The sequence below is a fragment of the Colobus angolensis genome, unplaced genomic scaffold (assembly GCF_000951035.1).
Source record: "Colobus angolensis palliatus isolate OR3802 unplaced genomic scaffold, Cang.pa_1.0 Scaffold137, whole genome shotgun sequence".
NCBI classification, from domain to species: domain Eukaryota; kingdom Metazoa; phylum Chordata; class Mammalia; order Primates; family Cercopithecidae; genus Colobus; species Colobus angolensis.
Window position 1 is genome coordinate 9,714,339 of NW_012114455.1, and position 13,236 is coordinate 9,727,574.

At 49.1% G+C, this 13,236-nt stretch overlaps 2 protein-coding genes across 3 annotated transcripts in view; one reads left to right on the plus strand and one right to left on the minus strand.

Annotated features, from left to right (window-relative positions):
- Positions 1-4,010, plus strand: part of JAM3 (junctional adhesion molecule 3) — a 29,463-nt gene extending 25,453 nt beyond the window's left edge. The window contains exons 7-9 of the mRNA XM_011934709.1: positions 822-951; positions 1,039-1,093; positions 1,421-4,010. Coding sequence (XP_011790099.1) covers positions 822-951; positions 1,039-1,093; positions 1,421-1,456 — 221 coding nt within the window. The 3' untranslated portion in view covers positions 1,457-4,010. The remainder of the gene's footprint in view (positions 1-821; positions 952-1,038; positions 1,094-1,420) is intronic.
- A 690-nt stretch (positions 4,011-4,700) lies between these two features.
- NCAPD3 (non-SMC condensin II complex, subunit D3) overlaps positions 4,701-13,236 on the minus strand; it is a 70,175-nt gene continuing 61,639 nt past the window's right edge. The window contains exons 29-35 of one of the 2 annotated variants that reach the window (XM_011934718.1): positions 12,688-12,870; positions 10,803-10,969; positions 10,399-10,538; positions 9,205-9,282; positions 5,582-5,656; positions 5,433-5,493; positions 4,701-5,347 (exon numbers count right to left, since the gene is read on the minus strand). In XM_011934718.1, coding sequence (XP_011790108.1) covers positions 5,239-5,347; positions 5,433-5,493; positions 5,582-5,656; positions 9,205-9,282; positions 10,399-10,538; positions 10,803-10,969; positions 12,688-12,870 — 813 coding nt within the window. In that variant the 3' untranslated portion in view covers positions 4,701-5,238. The remainder of the gene's footprint in view (positions 5,348-5,432; positions 5,494-5,581; positions 5,657-9,204; positions 9,283-10,398; positions 10,539-10,802; positions 10,970-12,687; positions 12,871-13,236) is intronic. The other variant, XM_011934719.1, reaches the window with a different exon arrangement.

Here is a 13,236-nt window from a genome sequence, read left to right on the forward strand (position 1 = left end):
ACAGGCGGGAGCCACCGCGCCCGGCCTGCAGATTGATTTTTAAGTGTACATTAAAGTGCTGGGATTACAGGCGGGAGCCACCGCGCCCGGCCTGCAGATTGATTTTTAAGTGTACATTCATATTTGAGAACCAATACACTAGGATAAAGGAGATTTTTTAAAACTTCCAAGTTACTTGGCTCTTGTTGATAAATTCCCTGCAGTTTTCCATGTGTTGCTTGCTTGAAGGAAATGACTGCCAGAGCCCCGTGTGAAGGTGACCCAGAGCCTTTGCTGAGTGTGCAGACGTGAGAAAGGGTTCCAGGGGTCTCCTCAGAGGCTGTATAGATCGGAGGTCAGGCAGCCAGCAGAGGCAGAGCTCTAGTTCTTAGCTAGGATTCTTTACTTTTAAGTAAGACTTGAAAGTAACTTTCTTCCCCACAGCAGTCCACAACAGAGAGGCCCTGGAGATTAGGGATTCTTTTCTTCCTTGGGATCCTGGCTCCTATCTTGTCCTCATAACCATCTCCCCCATAAGTAATCTCAGGCATTCAGCCAGAGGATTTTTAAGCCTGCAGTGCCAAGCCCACTTGAATACAGCTTTCAGTGTGACTGCATTTCAGCTGTAGAAGTCTGTGTACTTTTCACATGTGAAGTTAAGAGTTACGGTGTCCTATATGTTCTAGGCTAGAAAGATTAAGTTCTCTCTTCTAGCTGGGGAAGGCCTGAGGGGGCAGGGGGCAAGTGGGTTTGGGGTGAAGGAAGGAGGCACAGCAGGGTCAGGGCCTTTTTAAAGAACAGATAGTGTGTCTCATGGCTTTCCCCAAACCTCCTTTCTTCAGATGACCTGAACATTGGCGGAATTATTGGGGGGGTTCTGGTTGTCCTTGCTGTACTGGCCCTGATCACGTTGGGCATCTGCTGTGCATACAGACGTGGCTACTTCATCAACAATAAACAGGATGGAGAAAGGTGAGCCTGCCTTATGTGAAAAAAGGGAAGTCCAAGCTGGCGATAATATAACAACCTTGTTGCTAAACTGCTCTCTTCTCCTCACAGTTACAAGAACCCAGGGAAACCAGATGGAGTCAACTACATCCGCACTGACGAGGAGGTAATCATTTAGTAAACCTGGAAATCTAGGTGTACCCAGCAGGGAAAACAACATTCCTCCTTGGAAACCACACGGGTCTCCTAGGAAGATTTCTGAGTGATTGTGCAGCTCCTGGGCTCCGTGGCCCCTTCACAGTCACTCACACACACACACACACACACACACACACACACACAATGGGGTTTGTGCTTTGCAGGTGCTAGTGATGGTACTTTTTAAGAATGAGTATTTGATTTGTATTTCGCCCATGTTAGACTGACTGACTCAGTGTTTTCCCTTCTTGCCACCAGGCCCTTTGATGGCTTTAACTGTGTGTTGGCTTTGCAGGGCGACTTCAGACACAAGTCATCGTTTGTGATCTGAGAGCCGCAGTGTGGCTGAGCGCGCACGGAGCGCACGTGCACATACCTCTCCTAGAAACTCCTGTCGAGGCAGCGAGAGCTGATGCCCTTGGACAGAGCTAGACACTCATTCAGAAGCTTTTTGTTTTGGCCAAAGTTGACCACTACTCTTCTTACTCTAACAAGCCACATGAATAAAAGAATTTTCCTCAAGATGGACCCCGTAAATACAACCACAAGGAAGAGAAACTGGGTGCGATCACCGAGCTGGGTACCCAGTCTGTTTCTGGCCTGATTCCCACACGAGCATTAGGGTGCTCTTCGAGAGCTTGCTCACGTGGGTGCCCCTGTGCTGGGCCCTGTGAAGCCCGCGTGTTTACCACTGGTCGTTCAGCAGCCAGGGCAGCACCCTGAGAGACGGCGAGGGGGCGGTGCAGCACCAGCAGCGCATCCCGGCGGGCACCCAGAACAGGCTTCGTATGCAGCAGCCTCTTCATCGGCCCGCAGACACCACTGCAGCCTCTTCTCAGAGGCTCTGCTGATCGGTGTCGCAGTGTCCACTGTGGAGAAGCCTTTCGGATCCGCATTTTGTAAAAACCACCGAAGTCAGGGAGGCAGACTGGTTGCTGAAGAGAGATCTTGCCTGAGGAACCCTGCTTGTCCAACAGGGCGTCAGGATTTAAGGAAAACCTTCGTCTTAGGCTGAGTCTGAAATGGTACTGAAATATGCTTTTCTATGGGTCTTATTTTATAAAATTTTGCATCTAAATTTTTGCTAAGGATGTATTTTGATTACTGAAAAGAAAATTTCTATTTAAACTGTAAATATATTGTCATACAATGTTAAATAACCTATTTTTTTAAAAAAAGTTCAGCTTAAGGTAGAAGTTCCAAGCTACTAGTGTTAAATTGGAAAATATCAATAATTAAGAGTATTTTACCCAAGGAATCCTCTCATGGAAGCTTCCTGCGACGTTCCTTTTCTTGCACAAGTTTTAGCCTTTCTCACAAGGGAACTTTTGCTGTCTACACGTCAGACCGTAGTTGCTTAGGAAACCTTTATAAATTCCAGCTGAGCAATGTTAAAATCAGTTCGCATCTCTTCAAAAGAAACCTCTCAGGTTAGCTTTGAACTGCCTCTTCCTGAGAGAGATGACTAGGACAGTCTGTACCGAGGCCACCCAGAAGTCCTCAGATGTACAGACAGACGCCAGTCAGCTCCTGGGGTTGCACCAGGCGCCCCCGCTCTAGCTCAGTGTTGCCTCGCTGTCTGCCAGGAGGCCCCGCCATCACTGGGCCCTGGCAGTGGCTGTGCCCCAGTGAACTTGACTCACATGGCCCTTGCTTCATCCAGCACAGCTCTAAGGTGGGCACTCCAGGGACACTGGTGTCTTCCACGTTGGGTCCCAGCTTTGGGCTCCCGTAACAGACCTTTTTGGTTATGGATGGCTCACAAAAGAGAGCCCCCACTGCTATTTTTTTTTTTTTAAGTTTGTTTAATTATTTGTTAAGACTGTCTAAGGCCAAAGGCAATTGTGAAATCAAGTCTGTCAAGTACAATATTTTTAAAAGAACATGGATCCCACTGTTCCTCTTTGCCACAGAGAAAGCACCCAGGCGGCACAGGTTCTGTCTCATTTCAAAACAAACCATTATGGAGTGGCAGCCAGTCCAGCCTTTTGAAGAATGTCAGGTGGAGCAGCCAGGTGAAAGGCCTGGCGGGGAGGAAAGTGAAACGCCTGAATCAAAAGCAGTTTTCTAATTTTTGACTTTAAATTTTTCATCTGCCGGAGACACTGCTCCCATTTGTGGGGGGGACATTAGAAGCATCACTCAGAAGCCTGTGTTGAAGAGCAGGTGTTCTCGGCCGCCTACGCCCTGCCATGCTGGGCTCAGGACTGAAGTGCTCTAAAGCAAGGAGCTGCTCAGAAGGAGCTCCACTGTGTGCCTGAAGAGTGGCTCTCACTAGTCACCTTGTCTTTCAGCTTCCAGTGTCTTAAGTTTTTTATACTTTGACAGCTTTTAATTGCATACATGAGACTCTGTTGACTTTTTTCAGTTGTGTGAAACACTTAGCTGCAGGCCGCCTGGCAGAGGCAGGAAATGCTCCAAGAGTGGCTGAGTGCTCCCTGGTGTCTTCTGCAGGGCATCCTGGATCCTGAGCATGCGAGTTCCCGCCATCACTGCCACCTCGGTAGAGAGGGCTGGCTCCCCACCCTCCGCGCTGGGGAATGACGCTCCAGCCTCTTTCTTGGTTGTCATAGTGATAGGGTAGCCTTACTGCCCCCCCTTCTTATACCCTAAAACCTTCCACACTAGTGCCATGGGAACCAGGTCGGACAAAGTAGAGAGAAGTGAAAGTGGAGTCTGGGAAGTAGTTGCCTATAACAGACTCGACAGAAAAGGGACACTCGTGTATTTTAAGATATGAATGTGACTCAAGACGCGAGGCCGATACGAGGCTGGGATTCTGCCTTTGGATGGATGTTGCTGTACATAGGCATTACAGACTTGTACTAACACACCTGTAATTTGGTATTTGTTTAACCTCATTTATAAAAGCTTCAAAAAAACCCCAAACATTGCTTCATTCTTTCTTGTTTGCGCTTACGTATGTTGGGTTTGTCTCCTCTTCCTAGCATTTCAGTGGTTAGGCGCGCGCACACTAAAAACGCTGTCACCCGTCCACCAGGGGAGTCAGTGCCCAGGCAGGAGGTCACCCTGTGTGCTCAAGAGCAGTGCTGCGCCTCCACCGCCGAGTCCACCTGCGCTGCAGTCCCCACTTAGGATGGCAGGGGCAGAGCTCAGTGGCATCCCATCCATCCCCCAAACCAACCAACGCACATAATCACTTTGTACTTTTGCTTTTGTAATACTGGGATTAAAAAATAAGCCAACTGCATTTCTTTCTGGATATTCTTGAACAAAAATATTGTTAAGTTTACCCAAAAGAGCGAACAGAAGAGACTCAAGCCGTTCCCCCATCATGGGAGCAGCCCTTAGCAGAGGGCTGCACAAATCGGCATCGGTGCTGCTCTGGGGAAGGCCGCAAAGCTATTTTTTCACAAGCAGCGATGCTGTTTATGTCTGTTATAGAAAGCACATGGCCTCTGCATGGGCACAGATGAACTGCCCCTCAAGACAATCATTTTTTTTCTAATAATAGGAAAGATTTGGTTTCATTCCTCTAACATGCTTTATGTAAAATTAAAATGATTACCAGTAAGAGCTCTGTTCTAAAAACAGAAACATTCTATTTACTGGAAGGCTGTATTTATGCTAAACCTTTATTACTTTTTTCTAGAAAGCTGTACTTCTTAAAAATTTGCAATTATAAATAATAGAAAAAATATTACAATCAATATTTTGTCATTACAGATGATGGGAAAATATGTACTATAAGGAATTAAAACGAGTTAACAGAGGCTTGATTTATATAAAAGAAAGCTGAAGTTTTAAAGTTGTGTTCCTTAAAGACCAGATTATCGCTTATCTGAATGGACTTGATGCTTTCAAATGGAATAAAGTTATAATATTAAATAGATTAGGCTTAGGGTAGGAAAATCTAAATTTGGCACATCTCTGTTCTACAGTGTTTAACCATATACATCATACAGCATAGAAAGGGCTGGCCGGCTACATGCAGGCGAGTGCCAGGCCCCTGAGGAGGAGCCCGCGTGTCCCACAGCAAGGCGCGGCCCGGGGACTGCGGGAAGCGATCCAGCTGCCTGTCCGTCCACACGGAGGACGGGACGGCTTCCTCAGGGGCCCCTGCCTGCCCGGACACGGGTGGGGATGCGCCGTTCAGTTGGCTGTTTTCAGAGGGGCCTTTCGCAGGGACCTCCTGCTGCAGGCTGGGGCGTCTTTATTCCTGGCTGGAGACCTCACATTCCACTGCTGAGGCTGGGGGTGCCTAGGGAAAAGACATACGCAGTCATTCTGGACTCAGAAAACCCTGGAAAAAACATCCACCTCAAAAGCAACACTGCTAGACTTACGGTTTATCAGGCAACGATAAACATAAGATGTCATTTCCTTGACTCCTGGCTTCAATTTTCTCTAAAAGGGATTTAAACAAACAAATTCAGTTTTCCCAGAACCTCAAAGGCAGCGCCTATATCAGCCCAGAAGGAAACCAAGAACTTGCCTCTGGCTGATGAAGGAGTCCGTGGTGTCCCGATGTAACTGACCCCGGCTCCAAACGTGACATCATTGATGCTCTCTGCGTAAAGGGGAGACACCACTGTGAGTGAAGGCAGAGGGGGCTGCTCTAGTTGTCCGTGTGACGTAGGCACGGTGTCCACATCATGTCCCAGTGGCGGCCCTCAGACCTCCACTGGACCCTGTCCCAGGCCCTGGCAGGGATGAGGGCCCCTCCTGGGGACGCTCCTTTCCGTCCCTCTGACCGCAGCCCTCCTCAGCCACTTGGCTGGCCCCTGAGCCTCACTGTTCACGCCTCTGGCTTCCCTCCCACCCCATCTTCCATGAGCACCCCTGTCCCAGTGACCGCGCTGTCCCACTCACTACACTTCCTACTGTGGCTCACCCAGATTCCCCGAGGACAATTCAACTCCTTGCCTCTGCACCTCCACGCCTGCCTGTTAGTTTCCAGCCAGCGAATGGACCGTGCAAGCTGGAAATGTGGCACCGTGGGCAGCTCCTCCACATGGAATCAGCAGCCAAGTCCTGTCCCTTCTACCTCCAGTCTCCACTTCATCCTGTCCCGTCGTGCCGCACTGGGAGCAGCTCAGTCCGCCTCACCCCTCGCCCTTGATTTTTCATGGCACCTACCCCCCCTCCAGTTTGCCCTCAGGAACAGGTGAACACAGCTGAGGAGCAGATTCCACCGCAGCTTGGGTGTGAATTCTGGCTCGGTGTCTTAGCAGCTGTGTGAGCTGCTCTGAGACCCTCAGGTTTCTTCATCTCTTAAGTGGGTATAAAAACAGCTACCCCACTGGGGGGCTGCCAGGACTACATGAGGTTATCCACACCCAGTGCTTACATGGTGCTGGCTGCAAGGGCAGTGCTCAAGAGATGTTAGCGGCCACTGTCATTTATCAGCAGTATCCTCCCTGCATCACTGGAGTTACGTTGAATCAAGAGGCTGATAAATTTACTGCCCTGCTTTAAGACACTTAGATGGCTGTGTTCCCAGGAGAGCCTAAAGTGCACCCTCAGTCTCAGCTGGTCCTAAGCTGCCTTTACAGACTTAGCTGTTACGCTGAGGTGCATGTGCCCACACACATGTCCACCCTCCTGCATCCCTTCCTCAGCAGGCCCCGTCTGCACATCATGCTCCTCTGCCCCTCCGCCCCATCTGTCTACACACGCCACCCGGTCTTGGAGGCCCGGGTGGTGCTGTACTCGGTGCGTAAGCTGCCACCAGCACGCTCCCAGAACAGCACGGGCTGGGCGGCTGCTTGCTGATGCCACTGAACCTGCTGCCTTTCTGCAAGCACACGCGAGGAGGCAGCTTCAGAGCTCTCCCCGTTCTCCACACGGTGCCTTGAGTACAGACTGTGTCTTCCCATGTACATTGTAGAGCTCATCAGCGTACTGCAGCTGTGTACCTGACGGCTACTCGAGTGTCATTAACAGACAATGGTAGAGAATTCTATCCTCATCACTGCCAGATCTGCTTCTTCTGTTTCTGTGAAAGTCTCTCCTTATACTGTCACGTGAAATTCCCTTCCTTACACGCTGCTCTTCCTGTTTGGAAGCCCATATGTGCTCCAGGAAATCAGTCTCCCATCTTTACAGAAGCACCGGTGTGGGACTCTGACATCCCCCATGCCCTGTGCGTAGAATCAAAGGCAGCAGTGTCTGTGCCACCCGAATGATAACAGTAAGAGGGACTTGCTAAAACCCCCCCAGATTTTCAGTTAAAATCCTAGCTCTGAAAATTGAGTAATTTTCATTTCCATTTAGCAAAACCACTTTGAACTGGTGGCCACAGTGCCAAACTGGGTGGCGTCTTTCCTACCAGCTTTGAAGAGTTGAGACATTTCCTGACAGTCACCCCCTTCTGAACTAAAAGTTGCCAAAAGAATCTGGACGTATAAACCACAGAGAAAACAGGGCTGAGTGCTTTTAAGCTATCTAACAATCCTCCCAGGAAGGAGAGCTAATAGGAGACCTCCAAGCACCTCTTCCTGGTTCAGTATAAAGAGAGATGGATAGAGACTGCATCAACAGGAGTATTATGTCCAAGAGCCTGGAGCAAGAACAAGTACTCTACCAACTCAATGACACGGGGGCGCCTGATTTCCAGCACGAAGCGTGGCTCCGCACACGCAAATGAGGGCAGCATGCACACTCCACGCCAGGCTGCACTGTGGAGGAACATGGGCTGCTAGGAAACCAACCCAACACTGACATCAGGGACTCACAGGATGAGCACAACTCAAATGAGATGCATTCTCCCCGTTTCTTCAGCATATGGCACCTCACTGCCAAAATAGAAGCTCTTGGCGCTCCTGAGCCAGGAACATCGAACACACAGCAAGCTCTAACACACAGAACATCGCACCTGTCCACAACGCAGGATCCCAAATTACCCACTGCCTCTAATGACAAATGTCGTCATGATCCAGTTGTCATCTGAGGGTGGGGGTGGGATAAATTCCCTTCAAAGGGGGACCTGGATGAAAATTATCTCTAACCTGTTAACTATTCTAAGAGGTCACAGCATCAGTGTGACAGAACCAAGTAAGCAAGTAGCCAGAACACAGCAGGTGCTCCACACATGTGAGCTGACTGCAGTGGCGACTACATGCACGGCATGACCCCTTGCTGCTCTGTTACCAGGAAGGGCACCTTAGCGCACACTCATCTCCCCTGCTGCAGTCAGGAACGGGAGACAGGCTGGAGAAGGGGCAAGAGAGGTGGGATCAGAAGGCCTGGGCTCAGCACCCAGCTATGCCCTCCCAGGAATCTCCCGCAGGAGACCCCTGATACCTCCCAGGTTCCAGGCACTGTGGTGGGCCCTGTGGAAACAGTGAGGAGTGGAATGGCCAAGACGAGTGGGGCTGGATGCAGCTTGCCGAGGGCACCGTGCACAGGCAGGCGCAGAGCAAGGGGCACGCAGGCTACGGCAGGCAGGGCCTGGCCACCACTCCACAAATTTGGGACAGGAAGCATTTCTTCTTCCTGTAAGAGTTTTCTCAAAATAATGGTTTTTATGAGGTTTGAGACAATATAAAGCTATCAAACAAGATAATAGGAAAAGAATACTTGACTCTCCTAACTCACCTGTTTTGAAATAAAAGGAAAAGAACAGACAGTAGGAAAAAACATGGAGGGGAATGAGACACAGGCTCCGAGCAGATCCTCGGGTCTCTGGTCTTGGCAGTTGCAGAACATACGTGGTACCTGCTGGTGCTGACGTCTGCCCGCCCCGGGAGCAGGCCCACCCAGCAGCGCCCAGTGCACCCGGACAGCCCGGAGACACTGAGGGCGCCTCCAGAACGCACCACTGGGTCAGTCACCTGACCTACCTCTGCCTCAACGGCACTGTCTGCCCCACGGAGGCCCGCAGGCCACTGCGGTGTTTCACTGACTGAATGTAACAACAGTAGAACGACACAGTCGCTCAGTGCTCATGGACCGAGCTGCCGTGGTCACTGGGAAACACTCCACCTCAGCAGTGCACTCGGTTCTGACCATCAGGACTATCCTGCACCGAAAGGAGTTTTACTACAACTCGAGCAAACACATGGCGACCGCAGGAGAGACTGAGGAGAAGCCCGCGTGTTCCGATGGGTTACTCACTCTCAGGGGTGCTGATGGCCCGCTTGGTCACATGCTCAATAGTGCCATTTGACTCTTGCTCCAAACTGTATGAAGACACTAGGATAGAACAGAAAAGTTGTAGCTGTCCAGAAATACCCCCAAACAATAATGAAGACCAAAACAACCAAATGAGAAAACATACCTGCAAGACGTAAAGTTAAAATCGCTAATATTTAAAATTTTCTTATAAAGAGGCAATTCAGGAAGAAATACATATAAATGATAAACATGAGAAAAAATGTCCCTTCTCATTAGGATTCAAAAAAATAAAAGAGTCTAACTTGGCATGAGTGAGAGAGGACAGTTTGACACTATCCAACGTTTTAAAATATCCATGGCCTTTGCTGGGAATTAATTCCAAGGATTACATACATACAAGGCTATATGTACAAGCATGTTTACTGTGCCAGTATTTACATGAAAAAACTGAAAATCACCAACATGTCAAAGAACAGGATAGTAATAAATAAGTTATTTCGGCCGGGCGCGGTGGCTCAAGCCTGTAATCCCAGCACTTTGGGAGGCCGAGACGGGCGGATCACGAGGTCAGGAGATCAAGACCGTCCTGGCTAACACGGTGAAACCCCATCTCTACTAAAAAATACAAAAAGCTAGCCGGGCGAGGTAGCGGGCGTCGGTAGTCCCAGCTACTCGGGAGGCTGAGGCAGGAGAATGGCGCAAAGCCGGGACGCGGAGCTTGCAGTGAGCTTAGATCCGGCCACTACACTCCAGCCCGGGCCACAGAGCGAGACTCCGTCTCAAAAAAAAAAAAAAGAAAGTTATTTCCACAGACACAATGCTATAAAGCCACTGGAAGCAAAGGTTTGAAAGAAAAGTTCATGGAAGCTACATCTGACTGAAGTATGCAGGGAAACAGCTCATAAAACGCACACACAGATCGCAATTCCACAAACAAAACGCGTGTGTAAGAGGAACAGAAGGCTGGAGGAAGGAGTGCCTCGCTGCTATGGGTAAGTCTCATCTTTCACTCTATTTTCCAAATCTCCTAGAATAAATATGCAGTTTTATTACCCATCATCCTAAAAGCCCAATTAGTGTTACTTGTTTTAAAGATAAGAAAACAAACCGTTTTGAAAGGAATGAGAAGTAGTCTTGTTCTATGTCTTGATCTGTAAATGCTCTACTATGTCTGGCACCAAACTTAAGGCTTACCCTGATGGCACGGTTTTTCTGGGCTTCCAGAATTTAAAGTGAAAGGCAGCACTCCTAAGCTCCGACTCCGATGCCTGCTCTTTGACGCCACAGCTTTCTTGACAGAATTCAGGATTGCGATGGTGCTCAGGGACATGGGTCTGTGGAGAACAGCCACCCGCTGACTTTCTCGCTGCAGACCACTGCAGAGGTTGACAGTGCTGCACCCTGTCCCCACGTGCCTCCTCTCTGGCGCATCCCTCACCCACAGTCATTCAGACCTCCCAGGGCAGAGTGCGGAGTGGGCTGGCAGGCCAGACAAGGACAATGCCTTTCCTGCCCATGCTTGCTGGGAGCGGCAGGGACGCCTCTGAGAACATCGCCACAGAGAACCAGCCCTGATGTGGCCTCCAGGGGCTCTTTACCTGGCTTTGGGCAGCAACCTCTGCAACGGCCCAGTTTCAGGTGTAGGAGATGACACTGGTACACGGCCAGCACTTGCCCTGCGTGTGCAGGGCTGGCTCATGGCAGGTGACACGGTGGGGTTTTCTTGGCCAGCAGGAACTGGCGCTGTTTCTAAACACGGAGCAACCTGGTAGAGAAGATAAAGAGTATGAACCTTCTAATACTTTTTAAGTTTTTAAAAATTGATATGATAGTTGTACATGTTTTAGGGGTCCATGTGAGATTTTGATACATGTGTACAATGTAATGATCAAATCAGGGTAACTGGGATCTCTATCACCTCAAACATCAGTATCTTTTCTTTGTGTTGGGAACACTCCAATTCTTCTATCTACTTTGAAATATACAGTAAATTGTTAAACTATAATATCTCCACTGTACTGAATACTAGAATTTATTTCTTCTGTCTAACTGTATTTTGGTACCCATTAACCAACTTCTCTTCATCCCCCTTCTCCCACCCTTTCCCAGCCTCTGGTAACCACCAAAAATCCACTCTCTTTTTTTTTTTTTTTTTTTTGAGACGGAGTCTCGCTCTGTCGACCAGGCTGGAGTGCAGTGGCCGGATCTCAGCTCACTGCAAGCTCCGCCTCCCGGGTTTACGCCATTCTCCTGCCTCAGCCTCCAGAGTAGCTGGGACTACAGGCGCCCGCCACCTCGCCCGGCTAGTTTTTTTGTATTTTTTAGTAGAGACGGGGTTTCACCGTGTTAGCCAGGATGGTCTCGATCTCCTGACCTCGTGATCCGCCCGTCTCGGCCTCCCAAAGTGCTGGGATTACAGGCTTGAGCCACCGCGCCCAGCCAAATCCACTCTCTTAACTCCCTGAGATCCACTCTTTTGGTTCACATATATGAATGAGAACATACAATCTTTGTTTTTCTGTATTTGGCTTATTTCACTTAATACAATGTCTTCTCAATTCATCCATGTTGCAGCAGATGACAAGATCTCACTTTTTATAGATGAAAAGTACTCATTTTATATATGCACCCCATCTTCTTCATCCATTCATCCACTGATGGACATTTAGGTTGTTTCCAAATTTTGCTATTGTGAACAGGGCTGCAATCAACATGGGAGTGCAGGTATGTCTTTGACATCCTGATTTCCTTTCTTTTGACTATACAGTCAGCAGCGAGGCTGCTGGCTCATATGGTAGCTCTACTTTTAGTTTTTAGGAACCTCTATACTGCTCTCCATAGTGGCTGTTCTATTTTCCATCCCCTACCAACAGTGTACAAGCCATTCCCTTTCTCCATTTTAACACTTTTACTGGAGTACAATCTTCACAGACTGTAAGCAAGTCCGCAAGTAACGTACTTTGAAGCCTTATCAATGCCGGGCAAGTTGAATTTCCTTTTCAGAAACAGAATACTACGAGAAAGCTGCCACTTGTAGATGCTGTGGCACGACAGAAGAGAAAAAGGAGTACACTACTTTGTGCTCATTGGTCTTTTCCACAAGAGATCTGCCTGCAGTCCTCAGGACAGTGAGCAGCAGCTATTTCTAGAAATGGCCATGGGCCAATCTGCTCTCGAGAGGGCGTGCTGGGGGAAGATGCGAACACGCTGACACACCCTGGCAGACCTGGGATCTATAGTCACCAGCCACTGCTGCTGCCAGCTCACTTCCTGCACCACATCCTCGTGGAAGGGAAGTCTGGAGCACAGTAAAAATCCATCACAGACAGGAAGGCACAAGGGAGCAGCCAACAAGCAGCACTCTCGAGGCCTTTGGGCTGACTAACCTCTGATGATGGAGATTCTGAGAGGTGCTAGACAACAGCCTGGTAGCAGACAGCAGACTGGACTGCCTGGTCACAGCACAGTGGGGCCCACACCTACCTGTGCCACAGGTGCCACCTCGGCACCTCCAGCCGTCCCAGTCACATCTGCATGTTTTGCTAACTCTTGCTCCTGGGCCAGCTGTTCCTGGTACTTCTTCATGTCATACTCAAGCTCTGATGCCAGCTGTTTGTCCACTGCAAAGAAGTCCTTGACCTCATCTCGGTAATCCTGCATCACCTCCTAAAACAGACCCAGGAGCATCCTTTCATGTTTCCTTGAATAAAAAAGCAAGCCCTAAACCCCCATGACACACCTTTGCCTATGTTACAAACCTGCACATCCTGCACATGTACCCCTGAACGTAAAAGTTAAAAAAGAAAAAAGCCCCCCAAAATGACTTGATAAATAATAATAGGAACAATAAGACTGACATTACTGAAAGCAGATGATTTCCATTCCAGTGACTAACAGTACAATGGTAAATTTGGAGCAAACACCACTGGCCACACGAGCAGGTAAATGTGTGAGTAACTAACAGCTCACTTTCTTAGGAAGCATCCCGGCTGTCTGGCAGTTAACGGGGATCTCTCCCAGGTTCCCAACGGG